The 24,848-nt window shown below is 38.0% G+C and overlaps 1 protein-coding gene across 1 annotated transcript; it reads right to left on the bottom strand.

The window, feature by feature from the left end:
- Positions 1–15: 15 nt before the first annotated feature.
- Positions 16–20,803, bottom strand: alx4a (ALX homeobox 4a). Its single transcript, XM_057336952.1, has 4 exons — positions 20,322–20,803; positions 9,254–9,567; positions 6,557–6,685; positions 16–5,255 (listed from the first exon to the last, which is right to left on the bottom strand). Exons 1-4 carry the CDS (start codon positions 20,668–20,670, stop codon positions 4,938–4,940), a joined length of 1,110 nt encoding a protein of 369 aa, XP_057192935.1. The 5' UTR covers positions 20,671–20,803; the 3' UTR covers positions 16–4,937.
- Positions 20,804–24,848: the final 4,045 nt, after the last annotated feature.

A 24,848-nucleotide genomic window follows, 5' to 3' on the forward strand; every position in this document is an offset into this window, starting at 1 on the left:
TTGAATGTTTCTGGAGATGAAAAAAGTATTTTATACCAACGTTTCCTATTCAGTTCAGCTCTTCCTAATTAGGTTTAGCTAAAAACCATACACTGATATAACAAACAACTCCTTCAATCATATTAAAATAGTATTCTATAAATGGTTATACTTACGTTTTAAGAAAAGAAAAAATAAATATTTGTTTTTTATATGCAAGATTTATTAAATGTGCAAAATTTACATCATTTCAGCGTAGGGATGTGTATATTGTTTTTAGTGTTAAAGGACAGATAATTTGGGAATATCACAAGGTGCTGGTTAAGTATTGAAGTGGGTTACATCTGAGCTATTTATTGTTACCTGCTATAAATGTTAGTCTATGTACACTTGCATATATCATTCGGAACATACAATTTTTTGTGAATTAAATCACGTCTCAGTTTTTTTCTGAACAAGCACTGCATTTTTAATACTCTGTAACAATTTATCTCATTTTATTATGCATACTGTGTACTCTTTATCTCCTCTATACAGTATAGAGTGCTGTTGCTGACCGAGACTGAAACTCGCTGTGTAAAGTATAGGTGCTCAGTTGTTCCCCCCTCATCCGTAAACAAACCACACAATAAATAGTTATAATGCACAATATAATAAAAATGAGCATGTTGTTCCTGGATCAGCGTTAAACGATTTGAAACAGTAGTGTTTTATTACTGACCATTGACACTTTGAGTACCTACAGTAAGTGTTCTGATACATGTACTCATCCCTAATTTAATATGGTATGTTGACTTGTGTAGATTTTGGATGAATTGTCTTTTTCCCAGCTGTTTCTGTTGTCTGGGCCCAGAAGCAGATGTGTGAGATCTTTGAGTGATTTAGGTTCAGGAGCCTGCGCGTCTGAGATAAATTCATTTCATCTCCACGGGGAGTGAACTTGTGAGGAGAATATATTCCTGTTCTGACTCTTCCTGCATGAAGAAGGTGAAAATCTGGTTAAGAAGTTTCAGCAACAAGTTAAATATTGGAAATGTCACTGAATGACCAATTATACACAGAGAGACAGATTGTCTGCAGCTTTAAACAGCTCAAGCGAAACCTACAATTTGTTTTGCTTTATGAAATGTGTATGAGAAGCAGCACTTTTATCTCTGAAGTGAGAATCAAAGTCAAGTATTGGTTTGTGATTATTAATATGATGTAAAGATCATATGAAATCAAATATGAATTTGACTGATAGTGTATATATATACAGTTTAAAATTTTCATTTCAGTAGATTTTGTGATTTGTGATATTGTTTTTATGAATTCTTTTGGCCACAATGATCGAGTAGTGAAAATCCTATATTGTGGCAGCCCTATATTATAAATAAGGTCATTTATTTAACCAAAGATCTGTAGTATCATTTCATTTTTATTCTTTTGAATTCAGAGAAACAAACAAAAATGAACACACAGAAAATATCAAATGAAATGAAACATCCATATTAAAATACCCAGCACCTGTAATGATAATATTTTTAAATATAGGCCTTTTCATTTATTTAAAACCAAGTCTACGTAAAAGCACACAGTCTGTAGCCAACTGGAACTTTGTGTATTTAGTATCTCTCTCAATGAAAGATGTATGTTATATCGGAGTCTTAGAACAGATGCTGAGTGTGTCAAAGAAAAAGTCCTGGAGCGAAATATTTTCGAACATAATCTGGATGGTTGTAGACATTTGTGGTTACATTGTCTTTCATGTCACAGGCTTTGATTGTTCAGCCCTAATTCATGCAAAATATAGACATGTAAACAATTTACCAGGCCTCAAAACGTCAACATTATGTCCTCAGATTACTTGATAGTGCGAGTACTCACTTTTTATAGTGATATTCCACTCACATCTGGTTTTATCAAAATGTTCTCAAACCATTTCAAACAAGTTTGTAAGTGCAATAACTTACTGTTGCAAATCACACAATATATATAGAACATAAACAAGCCTGAAAGCAAATAATTATTGAAAAGCCATACATTTAACTCAAGCCGTCACAACTGTCTTTGGGTTCATTTACATGTCAAAAACCCATTTATCGCATTTTATTTCCAAACCCATCGTACAACAAATGCAACAACCCTCAGTCACATAAAATAATATATTTCTAACAAGGTTATTTTACAAAAAAAAAACATCTCCAAGGGAGTATTTTGCAAGAAAGAAATCCAAAGAAAACTGTACATGCGACCACACACACAAAACAAAGTATTATTAATACTCGCGTATGCCTACTTCAGTAGTATAAGTTTTGAGAGGTGGAACAGAGACTGACTTCAACATCTCTGTAATTCGTAGGCATCTGCAAGGTACTGTCTGAAAATTACGGTTTCATTTCGGTACTCTAAAATCGATTCTCGATCTCGACGCAATCCTCTTGATGACCTTTTTACATAATCAGTCAGTTTTAGCTGATTTATCTTTGAATTCAATACAAATGTGACCTGTCAGTGATGTGCCGAGTAGCTCATTCATTACAACATAACTGAATTCTATATAAATGTGTATCACAAATGTGTTGACCTGAGCTTTATCTACGCCCTTCCTGGCTCCCCGATAGTTAAAGATAAGCTAGGCTGCTCTGTTCTGTCACAGAATCCTTCTCCACAGATGTCTCGGTGTTAATTAAAAGATCGCACGGGTGTGCACGGACTCGGAGACGCCGAGGGCCGACGCTTTGGCCGGGGTAGCAGGCCAGGCCCCGTTCAGCATGGGATTTTGTAAGAGGAGCCATGACAGCTGAAGGGGAAGCATGCACGAGGCATGTTTGTTTTGCATTTACTCAGCGCACAGCTGTGATTGGATTGTCCTTTCCCAGAACATCGGAACAGTATAGTCGCTTCGTCCCTACAGTAACAATAAACTCTCAATGCAGTTCTGGGAGAACTTTTTAAGGCTCTGAATAAGTACTGCAGGTTGAAGAACCGCTGTTAAATTGGTTTAGTAGCATGTTCTTGTTTTACTCCTGCTGAAAAGCAAGTAATGGAGATGAGTTAACATGTTATCGCCGCCTTTTCTAGGAGGTCCCTTGGCGCAGGGCGGGTGATGAGCTGCTCAGTCGAGAGATGCAATCGACCTCTGCCAAAAAAGTAATGAAGCTCCAACACCCTGTGAATCAAATAGCCAGGCTGTGGATTATGATACCGAACGGCAACGTTCGTCTGTTTGCAGGTGATCTACAGTCAATTTGAAGAGTTATTTTGTCATTTTTTGTAATGGCAGTTTGGATGCCCTATTGTGACCCCCAGCCAGGTAAAACGACTGCTCTGGTTGTGTGTGTATGTATATATCTCCAGAGATCTCCAGAATGTGGTTCTCGTTTAGAAATTAGAAATGGCTTCTCTAAAGGACCAAGTGTATCAGATTCGGCTCCAGCTTTGTTTTACCTGATCTAAATCTGACTCCGGAAAAGCAAAAAGCCCGTAAAGTATTTTGCAGCGGTGTTCGCTTTATATTTCCGTCACCTCAGCGCATGGCGGTGAGGGTGATTATATGACAAAGCCCTACATTACTCACAGCCAATCAGAATTAGAGAGGCTGATGCTCTACTGACAATCTGTTTCATTTAGAAACAACGGCCTTCTGCCAAAAAACTAATGAAGCATAGCTCAAAATTCAAGGAGCCCCAATAGCATTAGCCAGGACATTGAGCTTGTAGGGCATAGCTAAGGCAGCAATGTAGAACAAAAAAAAGCTGAGATGAATGAATAACCTCCTCAATCTAATATTTCATCCTCCTCTTTGTAGTTTCAAATCTTTGGTGAGGTTCATCATTCAGTTTGGAAGCTGATAAGCTACTTTAGAGTTGTGCTAAACTTAACTTCCAGCAGAGAACTTTGCATTTTTGAGTTGCATTTCCCAAGCCACATTAACGGTATTACTCTGGAGTGCTTTAAATCTTTCATCTGACATTTGTTCAGTCTTCACTTTTCCCATATTCCATTTACCGATACTGCAGTAAAACTCATATGCCATTTCTGAGACCAATGTACCAATAGACCATCACGGTGATACACTGGGATACGTTTTCAATCTTTTTTCATTAGTCTTTACACTGGCAAATGGCACATGTCTTTTTCTTGGCACTAGAGTTAGTGGGAATATGTGTTCCTCAACCATAAATGCCCCTGTATCACAACCAGAGAGACTGGAGTCCTGCTGTGTCACTTTCAGCAGACTCTAATGCCAAATACGTGCATGTATTAATCTCTGACAACTGATTGATACTTCTACATGGTGTTGAAAAAGAATCAATGCAGATATATTGATTCTTCAGCGAATCAACTTTTATGTGGGGAAAAAGTGTAAAAACTGTTGCCAAGTCCAGTTTCCCACGATTACTTGGTTTGGATAATGGATGCAATGGAAGAGCCTTCAGAAACGTGAGAAACTGCGCATTGCTTTAAGTCCTTTGAACTGTTTAGGCAGAGATGGCATATTTGGAAAAGGAATCTGTGACAGAACAAAATTTAGCAGGTTTGGATTATTCTCAGAATTAAAAAACAACAAGGCCAGATGCGTTTAGATAAATGTACGTGTGTTTACAAATGGGATCCAAGTGTTCGGCGGATAAGTGCAGGGTTTATTTATTATGTTTTTTGTCTATTTGTTTCTTTTCCATTAATTATTGTTTGCATTCAAATGTCAAGTTTCTGTTTTCTTTCTTGTATTTCTTGTTTTAAAGCCAGAAGGTTCTCGATATTATGAGCATCTCAGATTTTCCCTTGTCACTCTGGACTTCAAATGGAAATGGATTTCACATGGTTTCTGTATTATTTTTCTTTGCTTTGTCAATCCACACACTCCTTGTCCCCAGGTCATGCTTTGTATCATGCCTTGATGGCAAACTGATGTTCCTTTCTCTTTTTTCATTTTTTGAGAGACCTCAGAGATGATCTCCTGACATCGGGGGGAGTCATGTAGCCCAAGAGATGGCTGCGCTGTGTTCTTTAGCTTTCATTCGCAGCGTTGCGATGCTGGAGGATTTTCGGTCGGGGTCCATGTTCAGATCGTACCCGTTAATGCCAGTGCCCATGCCTGGGCTCCCAAACAAGCTGCCCATGTGTGTCTGTCCCATGTGACCTCCAGAACTAGGCACTCCTAAGAAGTCGGACACTCCGCTGGCGGCGTGCGGGTGAGGGGGCATGCAGGAAGTGACCGAGTCGCAGGGTACGACGCAGCCGGGAATGGGAGATGCCGCGCTGCTGCTGCCTATCCAGGAAGGGTTCTGAATCTGTAACAAAGGCAAAAGCAGAAAGTTGAGGTGTAGTACATGTATCTCTGCAACATTAATATCACATACAGTCGTGAAAGCATTTATCAAGTCTAACTCCTCTTGCTTTGAATTATTGCATTGGCAGATTTGCAGAATCCTCAATGGTACTCAACGTGGAGATTTATCTAGTGCTATGAGGCATTCATCTGGTCCTGTACTGTGTGGGAGAAGCTTTGCCTAGTGTGGAGGAGGAATGCCTGTCTCTTCAACACCCAGCCTGTGTCTCCAGAGAAACCTCCTCTGCTGTGCTAAGGGAGCTCGGATTGAATTGATAGGGCTTTGCTGTGCTCTAGGGCTGGGGGGAGGGGGGTCTGAGGGAGGGCTGTTCAGCGAGATGAAAGCCTTCTCAGGGAGATGCCCCAGATGTGAGCAAAGCTGCATTCCACAGCTGCAGGCCCGCTCCCCAAAGAGACACCCATGCCCTCCGACCCGGCCACATATTCATAATAAATCCAGGAGGTTCTCCGGCTCTCTTCTGAGGCCGTGTCTCCCTCAGCCACAGGAGGTGGCCTACTTGGGTCCCAAAATTGTCAATAGTACACAGTTCTGCCTTCATATTGGTTTTAGAATTCTCATACACGTTTACTGATAAAGGGGTGTCACAATATACAGTACTGCCAAAACGAATTATACGCCGTAATTATCGATATTGTTTTGATTCTACAGTTCTTTGTGGTTTACAGTTTTCTACATGACATCATCTTTTATATTGTAAAAAACACTCTGTAAAAATATCGATTCAGATTCCTATCGATTCTCAGTTTTGATTCCAAAGTGGTAAAAATGTTAATAAAACATGTAGATTTCAACCTGTATGGTAATTTAGCCTGCTTATTGACTTACTGTATATATACTGTATATATATGAGCACCGTTTTGCGTGGATATACAGTATACACACATACAAACCATGTTTTATAAAATAGAAATAATGTTTGTAAAAATATGGTTAATTTCTAAGGGCTTTTACGAAGTTATTTAAGTTAACACATGCACATTTCTGAAAATGTGCACACAGGACTTGATAAGAGGAATTGACATTTTCATTTTATATCAAGTGACCTTTTGATTCCAATTCCAGAATTGGTATTGATTTTCGATTCCCAACTGACGTTACTTTATAAAAAAAAAGATATTGCGCTAATACCGTTATTGTGTATTCTTTTAGCTTCAATAATCATGGTGTAAGAATCTGATATTGTGACAGTCCTATACCGACATTTCGGTTTCTTTCAGATAATAATCGAGACAGCACTGTACCTGGGCGTAATTCTCAGGTCGAGTGAGAAGAGGAAGTTCGTACGCCGTGGAGAAATGTGTTCTGACCTGCTGCATCTGTCCGAAGCGCTCTCGCTTTCGCCACTTGGCTCTACGGTTTTGGAACCACACCTGGAAAAAAGACAAGAACAGTTATTCCCAAGTATGTGATGATTAAGTGACCTCATGGTAAATGGTAACTATTTCTGATGCTATATCACAGTAGATTTATCGACGGTGTGATACAGAAAAAAAACATTATCGCTGTATCTTATACTCCCTTACGGCCTGTGATTACTTCATGTAACTTATTTGGGATCAGATATCCCGGTGTAGGTCCGTCCTGTCACATTAGCTTTGAGTCTAGAGCTTATGTAGAAAGCCCCTCGGCTATACTATTTTTCAGCAACTTTTCCTGGAAAAAGTTCAGGGAGACCTGGCCATTGTTTGATGTTGTGAGAGCTGACAGACTGTGATGGCCTCCTCTGAGTTTGGGTTCTATCGGAGCCATCAGCAGCAGCAGGGGGCAGGGAGGGGAGAACAGGAACCCACCGAGGCCAGAGGCCTCGGAGAACCGTATCACTCCTCCTCCACCATCACCGCACGCCTGCTTTGATGGATTAGGAGATCGCTGCTCAGTGTTTAGAAATGGAAAAGGTGAATCACTCTCCTGCTATTTTCTCGCACCAACATGTAACATGCCAGCTTCACTCTTAGCTCATCTTTTTTGCTTCGCCATGCTATAGAAATATGCATTGGGCTTGTCTGAATAGATGGTTGTTATTTAGAGACTTGGGAATTAATAATACATAAAGTGATTTCTCATGGCTCACAGTCTGAAGAGCTGCCAAGATTCCATTCTTTTAATCCCGTCTCCTCTGTTTAGAACTATCTGTTTATTGATTTGTGGAGTGGAAAGTTTTTTCGAATGGAGACTTTCTTTTGTCTTGCAATCTCGATTTGTCACGGAGCTTGAACTTGGATCTTGGGATGGGTCTTTGGTCAATCAGTTTGTGGTTTTTGCATCCGCTGCCAGTGAGCTGTCAGCCTATCTCGCAGTGTAACCTGATAGTACCTCAGCGCTGCTTGTATTTAATGTGGTGGTGGACACCAGCGTCCCTTGGCTCCACATCATATGTTTGTAGAGCTTAACTGCCTGGAGAAAAAGGAACATTTGTTTTCTGAATTGCACAGATTTTTCAGAGAGCAACATCACTTGTTGCTCTTTGCTTCTGGCCCTAGGAGGTTACATGGTTGTCATGGTTGTGCATTAGCACACAATTGTTTCCTTTTTTTCATTTCACACACTATCTTCTGCTTCATGAAAAGTTAGGAAATTGTAAAGAAGAAAGTTGGAGCTTGTTTTCATTCTGTGTTTAATTTCCTGATGCCTAAGCCCCTGGCTTTCCATATCTACCTCACCAACCCTCTATATATAGCTACTCGAGCAGGGCAAAGATCTTATTCTTTCTCTCAAGCTGATGAGACAGAAGCATGTGGTACTGTAGATTTTTCCACCAAAAGCCCACCTTTAAACCAGACTGATAGAGCGAGGCATTATTTGAGACTTTAGTTGAGTCAAATGTGGTCAGCACAAAGCTGTTTTCCTTTCTCTTTCAAACTTTTTTTCATTTCAGCGGTGCTGCAGAGCAGAAGTTGAAGGCTCTCTGCATTAACAAGTAGATTAATTTTGGCCGGCATCTGTTTGCAACACAGCTCTTTGTATGTTTTCCATGCATGCTAGTAACACAGTAATTGGTAAAGACGTTGACAGCTAAAGCAGCTTAGAGGCTTATTACGGAGCTTTATTTATGTTCCAGCACCAAGGGAGAGAGAACAGAAACACTGAACTAAACTCAGCAGAAAAGGGGAAAGAGCAGCTTTGAAGTCGTGAGTAACTTTGAGGATTGATGGTCTGCCTCTGCTGTCACTCAAGCGCGCTTCTGCTTCAAAATCATTTACATTTTTTTCTCAATTTTATTCCTGAAGTTTCAAGAATTCATTTTTAGAACTGTAAAATACATCTATATCTGTTTAAAAGATAATTATGTTTAATGATGCCTCAAACCAAACAGGAGAGTGAAGACGCGTTAGGAAATGATGGATTGGGGTGTTCAGAAATACGAGAGTTTATATCTAATACTTTTTCATAAAAGTGCGCTCTTGATTCTCTGTATCTCTCACTTTCTACATTTCGCTCTGTACCGTCTGCATGAATATAGGCTTTCGAAAAACTTCTCCATACATAGGAGCTTCAGGCCAGGTTCTCGCACCTACCCTTGTGGGCAGCGAGGGACACATTCTTTCCTAAGGGGGACATTAATGAAAAACAAACATTATAAATCCAAGGCTTCTAAGTAAAGCGCACATTTGGGATTGAGGAAAGAGATCTCCTTGTCTGTCTGTCAGGGCAGGAATGCAGCAGTAGTGTTGGAAGGATTATATGCAAATGTAAGGGGTGGGGGTGGGGTCAAACAAAGGTTCTGGTTTTCCAGATCTAGGCTCAGTAGCAGCTTGGCTCCGAGGTTCAGTTGCAAGTTGTATAAAAGCAGACTCTGCAACATTTAATCCGAATCCCCTTTTTCCCTCTTGTGTGTTCTTTAATAGTTTTGAAAAATGTGTTAGTGGCATGAAATGGGAAAATGATTGGGCAAAGAGTTTTTTAAAACATGGGGTTGAATGGCTGTGTAGGGATCGCACCTGCACCCGAGCCTCCGTCAGGTCAGTCCTCAGTGCGAGTTGCTCCCGGGCGTATACATCAGGGTAATGTGTTTTCTGAAAGACCTTCTCCAGCTCCTCCAGCTGATAGCTCGTGAAGGTGGTACGGTTGCGTCGTTTCTTGCCCTTGTTGCTCTCTCCTTCACCCTTGTCCAACGGAGAAGCCAGCTCTGAATTTGGCTGCGCCTGAGGGCTCTTCACTCCCGACTCCTTTACGCTGAGGTAGCTGCCATCCATCCCTGTGGGATCAGTGTTTGGCGGCAACTCTGAATCTGTCATCCCTGTGCTATCTTTACCTGTGCACAGATAAGGAGTGAGAGAGGGATCGATAAGTGCATCAGTTACAGAATACAGATTATTACAATAATTGAAAGGTCAATTATTAAAAAACTGCCCAGGACTGTCCATAATTTCAGTGAGCAAAGAAAAATATTCCTTCATACTGAATCAAAAAAGTTTTACTGATGATTCATTTTTTCATACTTGAGAAGTTTGTTCATATCCATGTTAACGGCACTTGTTTACAGATTGAACGGTGACAGCTGGTACAATGGTAGCTTTATACTTTATACAGCTACACTGGTGAAATGCAAAAGCTGCAGTTTCAAATTAAGATGTGACCCATGAAATTACAAGTATCCCTTCTGCTATCGACACTTTGTTCCTAATCCTGTTTGTGCTCCTATATCTCTCTAGAGAGCTTTTACTTTTGACATCAAGTGTTAATATACCTTTACAATAATTTTACTAACTGATAAATGCATTTAATTATTGAATCATTTGTTAACATGATCTGACATGATATTAAAGCTGCAATCCGTAACTTTTTGGTTAACAATGTAACCAAATTCAATCAAGTAATTTTTTGTAAAGTACATGAAATTCTTTATACCTTACACCAAGTCTCAACAGTAAGCTTATAATAATGATTTAGTTGGGATTTTTGTGTGTGTGCGTGTTTTTATTGCTCATAAGAGAAAGTAAAACTCAAGATTTAAACTTTTTAACACATATTGTTCAAAGATATTTTCAGATGTCCACTTGAGTGTAAAGTATACGTTTTGTTTTTGTTTGAAGAGGTATTGTAGCTGTCCACTGTACATTCTTAAAAAAGGTGCTTCAAAATGTGCTTCTATGCCATAGAAGAACTTTTGGTTCCATAAAGAACCTTTAACAGCTGAAGAACCTTTCTGTTTCACAAAATGTTCTTTGTGGCGAAAAAAGATTCTTCAGATAATAAAAAAGTAAGAAAGCGACATTTGACTGAATGTTTCTTTGTGGAACCAAAAATGGTTCTTCTATGGCATCGCTGTGAAGAGCGTTTTAAGCACATTTTTAATATTGTAGTGACCTCTATGTGCGAAAGAATTAATATGTTTTAACAAGGCATAATGAAGCATTGGATTTTGTAATACCTCTTGTAAATGGTCATTATGAACATGTTAATAAGGTATTTATTTTGCTTGCATTCTTATCTGAAATAGTAAACTGTAAATTTCTATTCCAGGGACTAACTTCCCTGAGATTAAGGGCACAATAATGACAGTTCATAATTCTCATTATACTGCGACCTTCAGAAAACCTGATCTGTGTTTGAATCACTGCACAACTCACTGTTTATAGGGCCAAACAACAGTTTTGTTTAGAATTATTTAATGTGTATCAATGTCATATTAATGTAAATTAATTCTAAAGAGTGACATCAATTCTGTTTAATTATCTCGATAACACTCAAATATGGAAAAAATAAATCTGTTGCAATTATTTCCAACTTCCATAAGTGTACACAGTGACTATTTAAAAATAGAAACGATGTATAATATTAGCAACGTAAATTATGCTGTTATCCTTCACAGGTCTTCTATCACAATATATTAAGAATGTTTTCTTGAGTTTGTTGTGTGTGTGTGTGTGTGTGCGTGGAATGAGTCTGTAAGGCTGTGACGGCTGCCAGTCTCAGCTCATAAATCAGCTGCTCATGAGAAACCGACACCGTGGCTGTAATTGCAGACTGATAGAAAATTACAGGTTTCCCGCCTCCGTGCCCGGGCACAAGCCGAAAACTGCTGCCCCGCTTGATGAGCGCAGCCCCAAACACACACACACACGGTCTGTGGCGAGAGTGCAAAATGGAGCTTGGCTCGTAATGAAGCCGCGCTAGCCCAGCGACAAGACTCTGGAGTGGTAATTTTCTGCGTCAAGCCACTGGAAACGCACAGGAGCTCAGCTGTGAAACCCCAGTCAGTGTGCCGGTCATAAATTTACTTGGATAAATTAAATGGATGGGTTTGGAACATTAGGTCATTTCTCCAGCTTTTTCGAAGGGCTTATTACCTGTCTGTGCTACAAAAAAACGAAGTCTCACTGAAATCATTAAGTTTACAAAGCGGACTCGTTTACAGGCAGACCTTTGTCTGTTTTTGCCCTACTTCCCTTGTGCTCTAGGAGGAATAAGGTGTAAAGCTGGATTAGACTTCCTTTGGGAACGTCCTCTCAGATGTGATTCCGTGGCGACCTCGAGTCGTATGTCTTAGCTCAGCACTCTGGAGTTATTTCGGGTGATGAAGTGTGTTCGTATTCTAATGCGAGCAGCTTCATTAAAGCCTTCTCGAGTTTGAGCCGAGAAGCAAATGTGTAAATGCTACTTGAACACATGCTTTTCTCAGCCATGTTGGGTATGTGTGCAACAGGTAAGGTCATGTCAGTACCAATCACGTTCCACCAGTTGTCTGTAGCCATCTTGAAGACAACATCAAAGGTTTGTGGCTTTTGTGGTCTACTGTCAGTCATTTGACAAGTGACTCCTTAAAGATCATGTTAAACAGAACCAGCTTTTCCTAAGAAATTAAATTACATTTAGTTCATGTTGGTTTTGTTGAGTGCAGCTGTTGGATTTAGAGTTTTGGGTCAGTACATACACCTTGTACCTGCTTTTAGTCTTGACCGCATAGCAGGTTGTATATTTCCCAACCATTCGTTCGTCTCGCCATTGGCCTTCTCCAGGCTTCAAGCATGACAGACGTGGAGCCGGCCCTGGGGGTATAATGGCTCCCACATTTCCTCTTGCCCGGGACTGACACATCGTGTTAAGCAAGTGGGAGCAGCGTATTTACTCGAACATAAATATTTTCAGCTTGTCCCTTTGGATGCCTCACGCCTCTTGCCCCCACACGCAAAAGCTGACAGCCTGTTTGAAATCAGGGCGCAGCGATCAAAGGCTTTTGTTTATACCCCGTGTCACTGATGGCTTTTGGCAGACCTAGGGTATTGTGACAGTCTCAAAGTCCATCAGGGGTTCAAATCAGCCTCTCTGCAGCTCAAGGTGAACAGAGATCTGGCTGACCCTGTAGCTCCACCATATGGACGGGTAACGTGACCTTCTGTCTAGGCAAGAATTGTTTCTGTCAGAATGAAAAAGTTTTGGGATTGAGCTCTGAGGGGGTTGGAGATTGCAAATAAAAGACTTGGTCTTGCTGGAGACTCATGAGATCCTATACAGTGTAAAGGGATAGTTCACCCAAAGATGTAAATTCTGTCATCATTTACTCACCCTCATGTTATTTTAAACTTGTATGACTTTCGTTCTAATGCTGAACACAAAATTTGAGATTTTCAAGAACGTTGGGAACCGAACAACATTGGCTCCCATTGACGTCCATTGAAGTCAAAACCACTGAGACATTTCTCAGAATATCTTCTTTTGTGCTCCACTCAAGAAAGAGTCATTATTGAATAATAATCTAAATTTATGATTGCAATACATTACTGAAATGGCACGTAATCATGCATCAAGTATTATAACAGCAGTAGCAAAGCTACATGGAAGTCTTGTCAAAAAGCAAGAAAAGAAGTTCAGCTGTAGGTTAAGAGATGCTGAAGTTCAACAGAGAAACTAATTGGCTTTTTAACCCGAGTGGATTCACACCTGTATGCATTGCAAGAATGGTGCTTGTAAACCTCTTTACAACATCTCCTTTTACCTTTGACTCCAGAGTAAAATATCTTCAAATGGGTTGCCATTTGATACACCCTATAAATCGCGGCCAAAGGGCACCCCTATATATTTTTATAATATATGCATGAATGGCTCGTGCACATTTCCAGACCCGCTCGCTCCACAAAGGTTCCTTGCCTTCCGCGGTAGACGCCAGTGACTTCTGGCTTCGTAGGATGTCGGTACTCGACCTTGTGAGTTAGCGAGGGTCACGTCTTTATAAGGGGCAGTCATTTAGTAGCAGCCGAAAACGGGGGAACACATCAAAGTGTAATTTAACTAGCTGTAAAGCGGCAGGGCATCCTCTATGCTTGCTCATGGAGCAGGATTGTTAGGGTCAGCAGCAGGCAAATAAAAGAAACACTATAAATTAGGCTACCTGGGGTCTCTGTGAAGGGTTTATGGTGAAATATTCCAAAGCCCCCAAAATGTTCGAAAATTAAAACGCGTAAATAAGAAGTGCATGTGCAGGCCGCGTTTAACCTTTGTTGTGTCTAAAGGCAAAGCGTAAAGGAAATTTGGGAAGACTTTTTGCTCATCTAAGCTTTTATTAGGTTTGTTTTCTGTGCTTAAAATATGGACCGAATTGTAATAGGCAGCTTAGTGCTCTGAAGCCGAGCCAAGAGTCTCCTTCCGCTATCTAATTATTTCAGGCTCTTACAGATGGACACGGCAACGTAGGCCGAAAAAGAGATTGATAGGTTGTGATATGAAGAGTGACTCCGGCTAGTGGCATATGGTAATGGTGAAAGATTTTTTTATTGGTGATTGTGAGCGTGACACCACAAGACATTAGCGTAGAGAGAGTCTCATTAGTGAGCGTCTGCATACGCAGCCATTTGCAAAACCAGAGCAAATCGCATACTCAAAGGCAGATGTGACAACGGCGGCTCCCAGCCCGCACGAACCCTCTCCTCTCTTTACTTGCTTTGCGTTCCGGGAGTCACCTCACATTCTTGTATTAGGTTCTTGCTTCGGGGTGAAATGTGCGACTCTATTCAAAACATCTCAGAAGACGGTAGTTGTTTCAGAGGGAGAGCCGCATCTCAGCTGGTGCTGACTGAAAAAAACCCGGTAGTGAGAATCTGATAGGTGTCCACACAGAGAAGTCCAAACACACCGCTAGTCCTGAAGGACGATTTATCCCAGCAGGCTGCAGCAAAAAGCCCATGCTGGGCAAGAAAACACAGCTCCTTCTCGCGATAAATCGCAGCTCGTTCAACTCCTCCAGCGTCAAGATAAAAATGCTTTCAACTCGATATTGCTTAAACCTGAGGATTGGTTTGTCAACAGCAGTTTGAGTCCACATGCTTTCTACAACGGGAAACGGGGGGTGTCATAGTACATCAAGCGAAAATGTCTGCTGGTTTTACTAATGTTGCTTTGCTTTGCTGGCTGCTTTCCCACAATTATGATTCCGAAGAGATGGGCGGTTTTGTGAAATGAAGGGGGTTGAAGTACTCTGTGTAAGAGTAGTACTTTGGCGATGTTGGCTGTGGTTTTTCTTTTGTAAAATATGACTGTTTTCTAAACAGAGATCATCTGAAACAGGGATTATAGGATTAAATCTCTTCGAATATGTTTCAAATGCTGCCCCTAAATTGTTCTCTCATTTTCAGTTTTGTTTGTTTAGCATTGCATCTCCCAAACCCGCAGTAAAATCCGGAATCTCCTGGATGGCATTAGAAACCACATCGGAGCGGTGCTGTATTTAACAAGCCCTTTGGAATGCTGTAAAAAAACTAACTAATCACTGTCTTGTAAGATAATGGCAGGAAAACGATAGCTAACGTAACAGAAAGGTTATAAATATTACAATCTTCATAAACAAAATTTGAGGAACCATTAGAGGGAATCGTGTGATGTTTGATCATACGCTGTTTTAATAGAGGCCTGGCCTTTGAAACATACAGTACTGCCTGCCTGCCGTTCAAGCAAACAGACTGAGACGTAAATCAGTTGTAAAGCCACATTTTGAGCTAAGTGGTAAAATGATCTTGAGTTCATTTCACCTCTCCTTAGATCAACAGAATGCAGAAATATACCTGCTCTTTGACTATGTGGTCTAATGATACTGTATCCACAGTGGTTCTTGCTTATAATTGGCTGAAGCTGTAGGATAAGGCCAAAAACCTCACCTTTTACTAAATGTATGGTGGATTAGTTTAAGATTCAAATAGGACTTTTGAATTATGATTCCATTTCTCTGTGCAAATATATAGCCAGGTTATATCGTCAAATATCCCAAATATCAAATCATCACTCACGTTCCGCTTTTAATTTGGTTCCAAAACTTTTATATTTGGATAACATAATCAAAAACTTCATTACAATCCGAAACAACATGTGCGTGCGTGTGTGTGTGCGTGCGTGGCTATGTGTGTTCATGTTTGTATATCCCGGTGGGGACCTAAACCTGAATACACACCAACACATGGGGACTCGTGTCACTGTGGGGACCAAAATTGAGTCCCCCATGGGCAAAAAAACTAATAAATTGTACAGAACAATATTTTTTAAAAATCTAAAAATGCAAAAAGTGTTCTATGATCTTTAGGTTTAGGGATAGGGTTAGGGATAGAATATACAGTTTGTGTGTGTGTGTGTGTGTGTGTAATTAGTTGACAAAGACTATGACATAACTTCCCTTATGCCTACAGTTTAAGGTGTAGTGACCAGATTGCATTGCTGACGTTAAATATTAGATACATAATTTATAATGATATAAAAATATATACATTTTTTAATTATTTGACTTGGGTAATTATAATTTACATTTGATATAAAATAGTAAAATAACTTTTTCTCATGTGCACTAAACAAAGTAATATTTTTAGGTTTGTGCATCCTAAGAACACAGTCATAATTAAATATATGAATATATCTTCATCATCTTAAATTTCATAGCTTTTTCAAAGGTTTACATTCATATGTGGGTGTTTTATAATTTCGATAATTTTCTGAACACCATTAATCATTTCAGTGTTTAAGTGTGTAATTGTGCTTTGCAACAGAAAAAAGTTGTTGCACCTTGCTCATTACGATGCAGCTGAGCTGCTTCCTTTCATAAAATCATTCATACTTGCCAAATGCTTGTAAAAAATATTTACAATTAAAAGGTCTAAGAGTGTAATCATCCACACAAATGGATAAACTCTAAAAAAGATTGATATTGGACAAAAGTAACAATTGACATTTAAATCCGTCAAAAGAAAAACATTATTCCAACAATAGTTATACTAATAAAAATTATTTTACAAGCAAGTCTATGATAAACTAGTTCCTGATTGCACAAAAAGTCATCTGAACTAGAAAGAATAGGACATCACGTTTTGAATGATTTGCTTTGTTTAAAATTGATTAGAGCAAAGACTTTAAATGCTGCACCACATTCCACCAGCTATGAAGAATTGTGTCCTGCTTTTACTCACAGTAAGCCACTAGAAACAAGCACTGAGCAAGCTTAAACTTTAGAAATACACCTTGTGTATCAAAAACCCATAATGCCAATTGCATTATTCATCATTGCCTCATTCAAAACAAGCACTTACATTGTGAGCCCATGCTTAATTTGTGTGCTTCATGTTAATCTTGACAAAAGTTTATGTGATCTCTTTTATCAACAACTCTATCGAAATCTAAGTACTGCAGTTGTGACATGTTGTGTACATATTGTGAGGACAGAATGATAAACAGAGCCTATGCCAATCTGACTCAATAATTTTTGACATTTTAGTTTCATTTTAGGTAATGGAGGACTTTTCGTGCTGACCACAAAGGAACAATTATTCAAAAGCTTGTTTTTAAAAACTCAGCATTAAAATGATAATGTACAGTGGAAATATGGCACTGATGTATGACTTCAGTCCCCAGTTCTTCAGCATTTTTATGTTGGAGTCACACTTGATTCTGCTAGGTAACATGGATTAATTATTCACTAATGTTGTCTTTACTCTGTACACATCACACTTCATAAAACTTCTATGCCCAAAATGGTCTCACGCAAACATTAGCTTTGGCCCAACACATTTTTTTGGCAGGACATTTCGCATGTTGTACTTTCACACTCAGTTGTGTTGTAATTATTCGTTAATGCTTCCCTTCAGTGCAAAATGTATTATTTCACTTTATGGAGCAGTTGTAAAGTAAATGCATTTCAGAGTAATGAACTATGATTTATTATTTGATAAACATAATCCTCTCTTTAAATTGCACTGCATTTTGAAATTTCATTGCCCTTATTAAAGGTAGTTTATCTGCATTGGTCACCCTCATGAGAACACATTGTTTTTTTCTGATTTTTTTCCCTCCTGCTAATTATGTGATCAACAGTCTTTCAAAAGGAGTTTTGTGCCAATGTTCAACGGTTATCATGTATATTGCAAATGTAAAAGTATCATAAAAATAACACATAAACAGTCATAAACTCAATCTTCTGTGTAGCTATGAATAGATGGAAATGTGTTTTCAATTTGAGTCAGTTGTTTAGAGTGTTCACCAACCTCTATATCAATTTAAGCGATGCATGCATAAATTTCATGTTTAAAATATTTATGCAAGAATAATAACAAAAAACCTTCCAGAGCAACTAGTAATTGTCTTGGGAAAAGCATGACATAAAACATGTTTGTGATGTCTTAATATGCACTGCTCGCATTCGCAAAAGGGAAATTCTTGTTTTCTGATTTTCTGTTTAAACCATAGTTTGTACATACTGATAGACAGACATCCCTTATTTACATTATTACGTTATTTACAACAGACTTTTTATTTTTTAAAGACAGTGTTATGTGTTCCTAAAGCATAATTTAATTGTTTTTACAGTCTGCTTCCTGTGATCGAAGTTATTTTTCAGTAAACAGACAACACATATAAAACGTATCCTTTCGTAGGTTTAATTTTACACTTTATTACTTATTTTTGGCGTGACCGATTATGTGCCATGAAAGTTCCTTGTATATATTCATATAGCCTACATGTCTAATTAAAATTAATTAAGTAATTTTATGTAGTATACGTGCATGTTATTTTCTATATAAAAGTGTTACACATTCAATTGACAATTTAAGAAACGTTTGCTGATATAGCCATGTTCTCCAGTCAAACAACCTGTTTCACAATACCAAATTATATTTGATTAATTTGTTTAGTTTTTATTTCTTCAGTGAAAGACTATATCTTGTAATTTCCTGTAAATCGTCTCTAATAGTTGTCGTTTCTGCCAAAGAGTTTTAGATTAGATTGAGAAACAGCACTTTTATTTGATAACATCTGCACGACAGGCCATTATTAAGTCTGATGTATGTCGTGTATTGTCTTGTCATTCGTTTATTAAGCAGCACATACCACGCTACACTGGCGCTTTTCTTTATGATGGTAATTTTGACTTGATCTTTTGGCAATGTTATGGTTATCAGATCATTGTGACAACTGAAACCGAGACATGATATGGCAATTTCCCGAAATATACAGAATTGTTTCGTGAGTCGTGAGGAGAATTTTTTGTACCAATCCATGCATCTTTTTTAGGCATGTATCGGATGATTCTTGTACACGGTGTTTTCCCTTTTTTGCTAAATAAAGTTTTGGTCTGATAAGTTGTCATCCAAGATACCTTTCTGTATTTTCTTTTGTAGGCCTATTATTTGTATTTTCTGAAAATAAATATTTTGTCACTTCTGAAAACATTGCATTTTTCGACTTATCAGCCTAAACTTTAGCATAAGAACAAGTGTCTTAGAAATTATACATTTAAATAACTTATTTATTGAGTAGGCTACTCTTGTCATTTTGCCAATGTCTTTCGGCATTTATGCTGTTTGGCTAATATTTGTAATATCAGGGATATCTGTGGGATATTAACAATATGTAAACTTTTAAAGAACAAATATATGCTGTTCACTTTTATAGACACATTTTAACCCCGTTGTGTGTTACAGCTGTCTTTGGCTTCAGTATCCGGAAATATTTGAATATGTTTTCCCCCTCTCTCGCGCGTTTTCGTAATTGGGGTTTCACTCACAAGTTTCGTTTAAATCACTCACGCATTTTCGTTTAACAAATAATTTCGTCACGTAAATATCAGGCGGTGGAGATGGATTTCTCAAAAAAATAATTTGTCTTAAAGAGATTATCTTTTGTGTTTTTTTGTGTTTTTTTCCTTTCGTACAAGTCTGTATAGGGCCTGCCCTCATCTACAAGTTGCTTGCATGTGTTATATTTATAACTAATGATTCGGCATTATTTAAATACGTTTAGTCTAATGGGTTAATTGTATAGCCTAACTGTCTTACAGAAGTATATTATGCGTTGCAAAAGTTCATTTCATATTATACATCGCCACATTTTATCGTGTGTGTACAAGATATTGTGCGTGTGTTTGAAGTAATATCTCCTTCTTGGTTTGCCTTTGTTTGACTGAGGTGGTTTTCATATTAGTAAACATATGGTTTATATCTAAGTGAGATAATAATTCAAATGATTTAATGTTGATTAGTTGTAAAACCATTTAAAATGAGTTGCGTTGCCTTATGAAAATGTGTTAATTCAATTGTCCGATTCAGATCCAATATTAAGGATTGTAATTCAGATTATCGCATTAAATATAATTTAATTCAGTCTTCAAAGATAAAATGTAATAGTCAGCGAGGTTATGCCTTCTCCTAATTGTGTTACTGTAAAGCTGAGCCAGTTATATTGGTAGTAAGTTGTGAAGTCTTGCATCTGCTTTGTAAATATTACAGATAGACTTTACTCTGATGTGATTATCGATACGAATAACCGCCTCTTTGGCCACATAAATTGAGCTCGATCTGAGTTCTGTTCACTTAAAGTAAGATGGCATAGTTGCAGCTTTTTGCTTAAGGGCTCTGCATACGATCTTGATTTAATGTCAAAACAGTATAATGTCATCCTTGAGCTCTTCTCTAGAATCTAGTTGATTTCTTGTTGCACGTTTATCTGTTTTGGAAACCTTCAAGACAATGGACAACTTCTTCAGTTGCATCTCGCGCCATAAAACAAGAATATTTAACGAATTTTTTCTTTTAAACTCACCATAACAAGCGATGAGCCCTCCGTTGTGTTCGCTTTCCTGCTGGAGTTTGCTGCTGCTGTCTGGGGGAGTTTTGCAGGAGGACCTCTGCATGAAGAGGTGGTATTTGTTAAAGGTGCCTTCCCCAGCAGTGGCATCCAATGACTGGCATTCTTGCTGGAACGGGCTCCGAGACTTTTCCCCGTACGCCTGACCTTTGTTGGTCAGGAAAGCAGGGCTGTATTTGGTGTCACTCGTCTGGAATGTCCTGAACGGGTTCGCTTGGTGATCCCTACCTTGCGGTGCAGATGGGTTATAATATGCATCCATGGATGTCATTTCGCAGTATGAAACGCACGTCTCGGCGTTCATGCCTAAAAAAAGTTTCGGCCAGAAGACGACGTCCAAACTTTTTTTCCTTCCTTTTTGGAGAGTGAACCGAACAGATAGTCTCACACTCTCTCCCTCTTCCTCATACAAACCAATAGACGCTCACACACGCACACATAGACTTGCGCAGCAGCTGGGTTTGGTTATAAAATGATGCAGATGTTTTCCAGAAACGGATAGCTAACCGAAAGCTAAAAATCCCCCCTAAGGTTAGAGCAGAAACAAAAATGCGTCTTCTGAAGATGCAGCACAGATCTCCTCGGTATACGGACTATAAGTCAAGACCTCTCCTCGGTTATTATGTAGATGAAATGAATGGGTGAGGTCAGACCTTTGCGAAGAAGAAGAAAAAAGGTTTTGTCGGAAATATGTGGGGGGACTTAACACATGACATTAATGTAATTAGGATATGAATATATAACTGATTGAATGTGAAGGGCAACACACAGAGGGAACAATTTAGTGCTTGATTCGCAATGGTTTTTAACCGAAGTCCTGACAACAAAGAACCTGCCTATAGCACAATACGAATTTATGCAGTTTTTCTCCAAAAGAAAAGAGTGTCCGGAAACGCTTCTGTATCTTTTCTTGTTGAGAATGATGTTTCAATCTTTCCGATCTGTGCCCATTATGGCATTACATTTTACACCCCAAGATACAACTTGATGTGTTTAATATTGCCATCGATTGTTTAATTTTAGTGCAATGGAAATGATCGTCACTTTAATTTGAGAGAGAATATATAATTGCCATAGGCTTTTTGATCACTTTGAAATCTAAATAGGCCTGTTTCAGAACATTCTCTAGAGGCCACGCGAGGCGAACTTATCATTGAAATCTCATTTATTGTCAGATGTTATTGTCATTTTACAACCGCATGTGAGCTAATATTATTATTTGTTAAAACTGAAAATGTATATTGTGTGGTCAGGTTATTGTTGTTAAAAAGACCCATCTTTTAGTGTTTACAGGTTTTTTGTCTCGTTCTGTAGAGACTATAGCTATATTATTTTAAAGTCGGGAATTGCCAACGACGTATAGAATGTATTTGTTTAAGTGCCATTGACCCCATTGCGGTGTTGTTTTGAGTATTTGCGAATTTAAAACATGCACTTATTGTCATCATTTCATTATACAAGTGAATAAACATTTTGTCAGGTCTTGTGCGTACAAGGAAAACTTTGATGTCAGCTCATAAAACTTACTGTCGCTTTTGTGAAGTACGGAAGAATTTGTCTTTCTGCACTAATGCTGTAAAATTCTGAGGTTTGCCATCTTGTACTTTTAAAGTGGCAATTAATCGAAAATGATTAAACAACTTTAATAACAGTGTTCATTTATTAATTGCACTAATATTTTTGTATACTGATCGGATTTTAGAGTCGTAAATTTGCATATTACGACCAAAGATTAATTAGGATAGGTAATCATAAATATACCTAATAAATCACTTTGATTCAAAGAGATTCAAATGCCTGTAACACGAACTGCCTTGAGACTGTGTTGAACGCCAAGTCATATTACTCGAGCTGTCTCTAGTTATATCTCTAGTTAGTTATTTATATAGAGAATCACATAACATGTGACATCTATTTTTTGTAAGTTTGCAAATCCCATGCAACCGCTTCATGATGGTCGTCAGTTATTATAAATCGCTCAAATAACACATTAGATGGTAAAGCACAACTGCATTAGAAAAACAGACGACAACATGGGCAATAGAACAAATCTGCTTTGATAACGCATTCAAAATGATGCAGCAAACGCATGACTCAATAAAAAAGGCATTAAAAACAATGTGGCAAATAATTCGATAAAAGTCATTTTTTCTATTTTTCCATGACTAAAAAATGATTAGCCTAATGATTTTAAATGCTGATTTAAAATGTATTGTCATGAATTGGTTAAAAAGTTTTTTTTAAAAAGTTTTTAAATTATCTACAGAAGTGTATGTTTCACTGAAATATAGGCAAACAAGATACAGTTATGTAGCTTTGTTCACAAGGTTAGTAAGGAAAATAAAGAGCGCCGTAAAACTATATATAGGATTAACTATATAAAATTAAATAGAGCACATATTCTATACGGCGCTTATTAAAATTCTCTCCTACCCGAATCTGTCCACTATCAATGTATCGTCTAAAAAATGAAGTGATCATGCTTACCACCACAACCAAATCCTTGACTTAATAAAGGAAATACAAGCTTAATTGGATTTTTGTCCTGCACCACATGGGTCTGTTGCCTGCAGTTGTAACAATATTTAGATGGGTATTACTACTGCTAATATTACTGCTAAAGATGGCATTGACTATTTTGTGCAATCGTTACAATGCTTATGAGTAGCCTACTAATTTACTAAATATATATGATCTAATGTTTAGTCAGGCTTTAATAGGTAAAAATAAATATCTGTCGTCAGTAAGAAACAAAGATTTACATTACTTAAATATTGTGATAGTTCGTTGTGTTGATCTTTGCGTTTTATTCATTTATTCTCATGGCTTCTCAAAGTAATCAGCACGTGCCCTGACCTGTTTTTTCTTGCATGTTTTTCCGTAATGTTTAATCACCGGAAATTTTCGATTTATTTTATATTTAAAAATTATTAATTGCCTATATAAATGTAGTATTTTTTAAAGATCCCATTGAGCAGATTCTGAGGTCAGTTCATGTGCAAATAACCGTCGCGAAAATTCACTTTCAGAGAAAAAAGTGCATTGCTTAGATTCATTTGAACCCAGGGCGAAATGTGATTAAATTAGCTTAGGTTTAAGGTTTGGGTCTTGGTTTTCAGACTGCCCTCGTGAATGATAAACACAGAGCCGTCACAACCGGCTCCACAGTAATTTTGTCGTACACATATTTTTAACATGTCTGGGCTACTATCTCTTTAAGTATTTATTGGTGTCATTGTCACAATCTCATACATTCTCAATCTGTTTTTATTATTATATTTTTCTATTACGTTTAACTATTATTAATATGTTTCATTTATAATAATAACAATGCACATATGCCTATCTCTATTTTTTACTGGAAGTTGACATCTCACCTGATTTGCCGCCTAATTAATTTACCGACTCATCCATGGTTCTGACCATGATTTGACGTTCAAAATAAAACAGTAATACTATGCTAAATGTGTGTTTATTCAATAAATGTTTATACTAAAAGACTAGACCACACCTCCAATTTGTTGTTTTATACGCTACAATATACATATTTATCATATTTATCTTTTATTCCACACCTTCCAAAATAGCAGAACAGTGATTGCACAAACAAAACTGCCAACAATGCTCCCAAATCAAATAAAACGGTATAAAGTCGCTTTACACCAGTCAAGCATCTCTCGGAAAAATATGCCTCCACAGATGCAAATCTTTCTGTTAACGTGATAGTAGAGGAGGATGTTCAGGAATACTGTTGTGTTTCCATCACAAGATGGCTTTGGGGATGCAGACAGGTAGATGTGATGCCTCATGCATACTTTTACATCAGGTTGCATTTCTTGACCTTACAAAACAGTCGCTTGGCTCAGTTATCTCAGCTAGGACCCTTCATATAGGGCACATGCCACAGCAGAACAAATGCAAACCAGCCACAGTCTCTTTCCAGCAAACTCTACATCTGATTGGATATGAAGGGCAGTTAGTCCACTGAAAAAGGTGCCTGTAAATTTATACATTACTGTCTCCATATGTCAGGACAGATTATCCTGAGCATAATTTGCTCTCACCTTTCATAAATCATTCCAGCCCTTCCATTAATGGTATGTCATTACAGAGTGTGCAAACAAGCAGCGTTTAAGCATGATTAAAGCTGGGCTTATGCTATGAATATGTTTGAAGTGTATATGAGTGACTTTTATAAGACTTTCCACCACCTAATCTAAATTACATAGCTAATACTGAACTGTGCTAATCTGCTTTCAGGCGTCTTTCAGGGACACATTTAAATGATGCTTGAAGAAAACAAAGAAGTTCACATCGAAAAGAGTTGATTTTTGACTACTTGACAATTTGCTTCTTTTTCCATACTTTAAATGTTTAGAGAAATGCATAAAGTAAAAAGGGGAAAAAAGTGAGTCAGACATCAGAACCTAATGTTAATGCTTTTACTAATGTAATATATTTTACAACAATTACATTTTATTA

This window comes from Triplophysa rosa, linkage group LG1, assembly GCF_024868665.1.
Source record: "Triplophysa rosa linkage group LG1, Trosa_1v2, whole genome shotgun sequence".
NCBI classification, from domain to species: Eukaryota; Metazoa; Chordata; class Actinopteri; order Cypriniformes; family Nemacheilidae; genus Triplophysa; species Triplophysa rosa.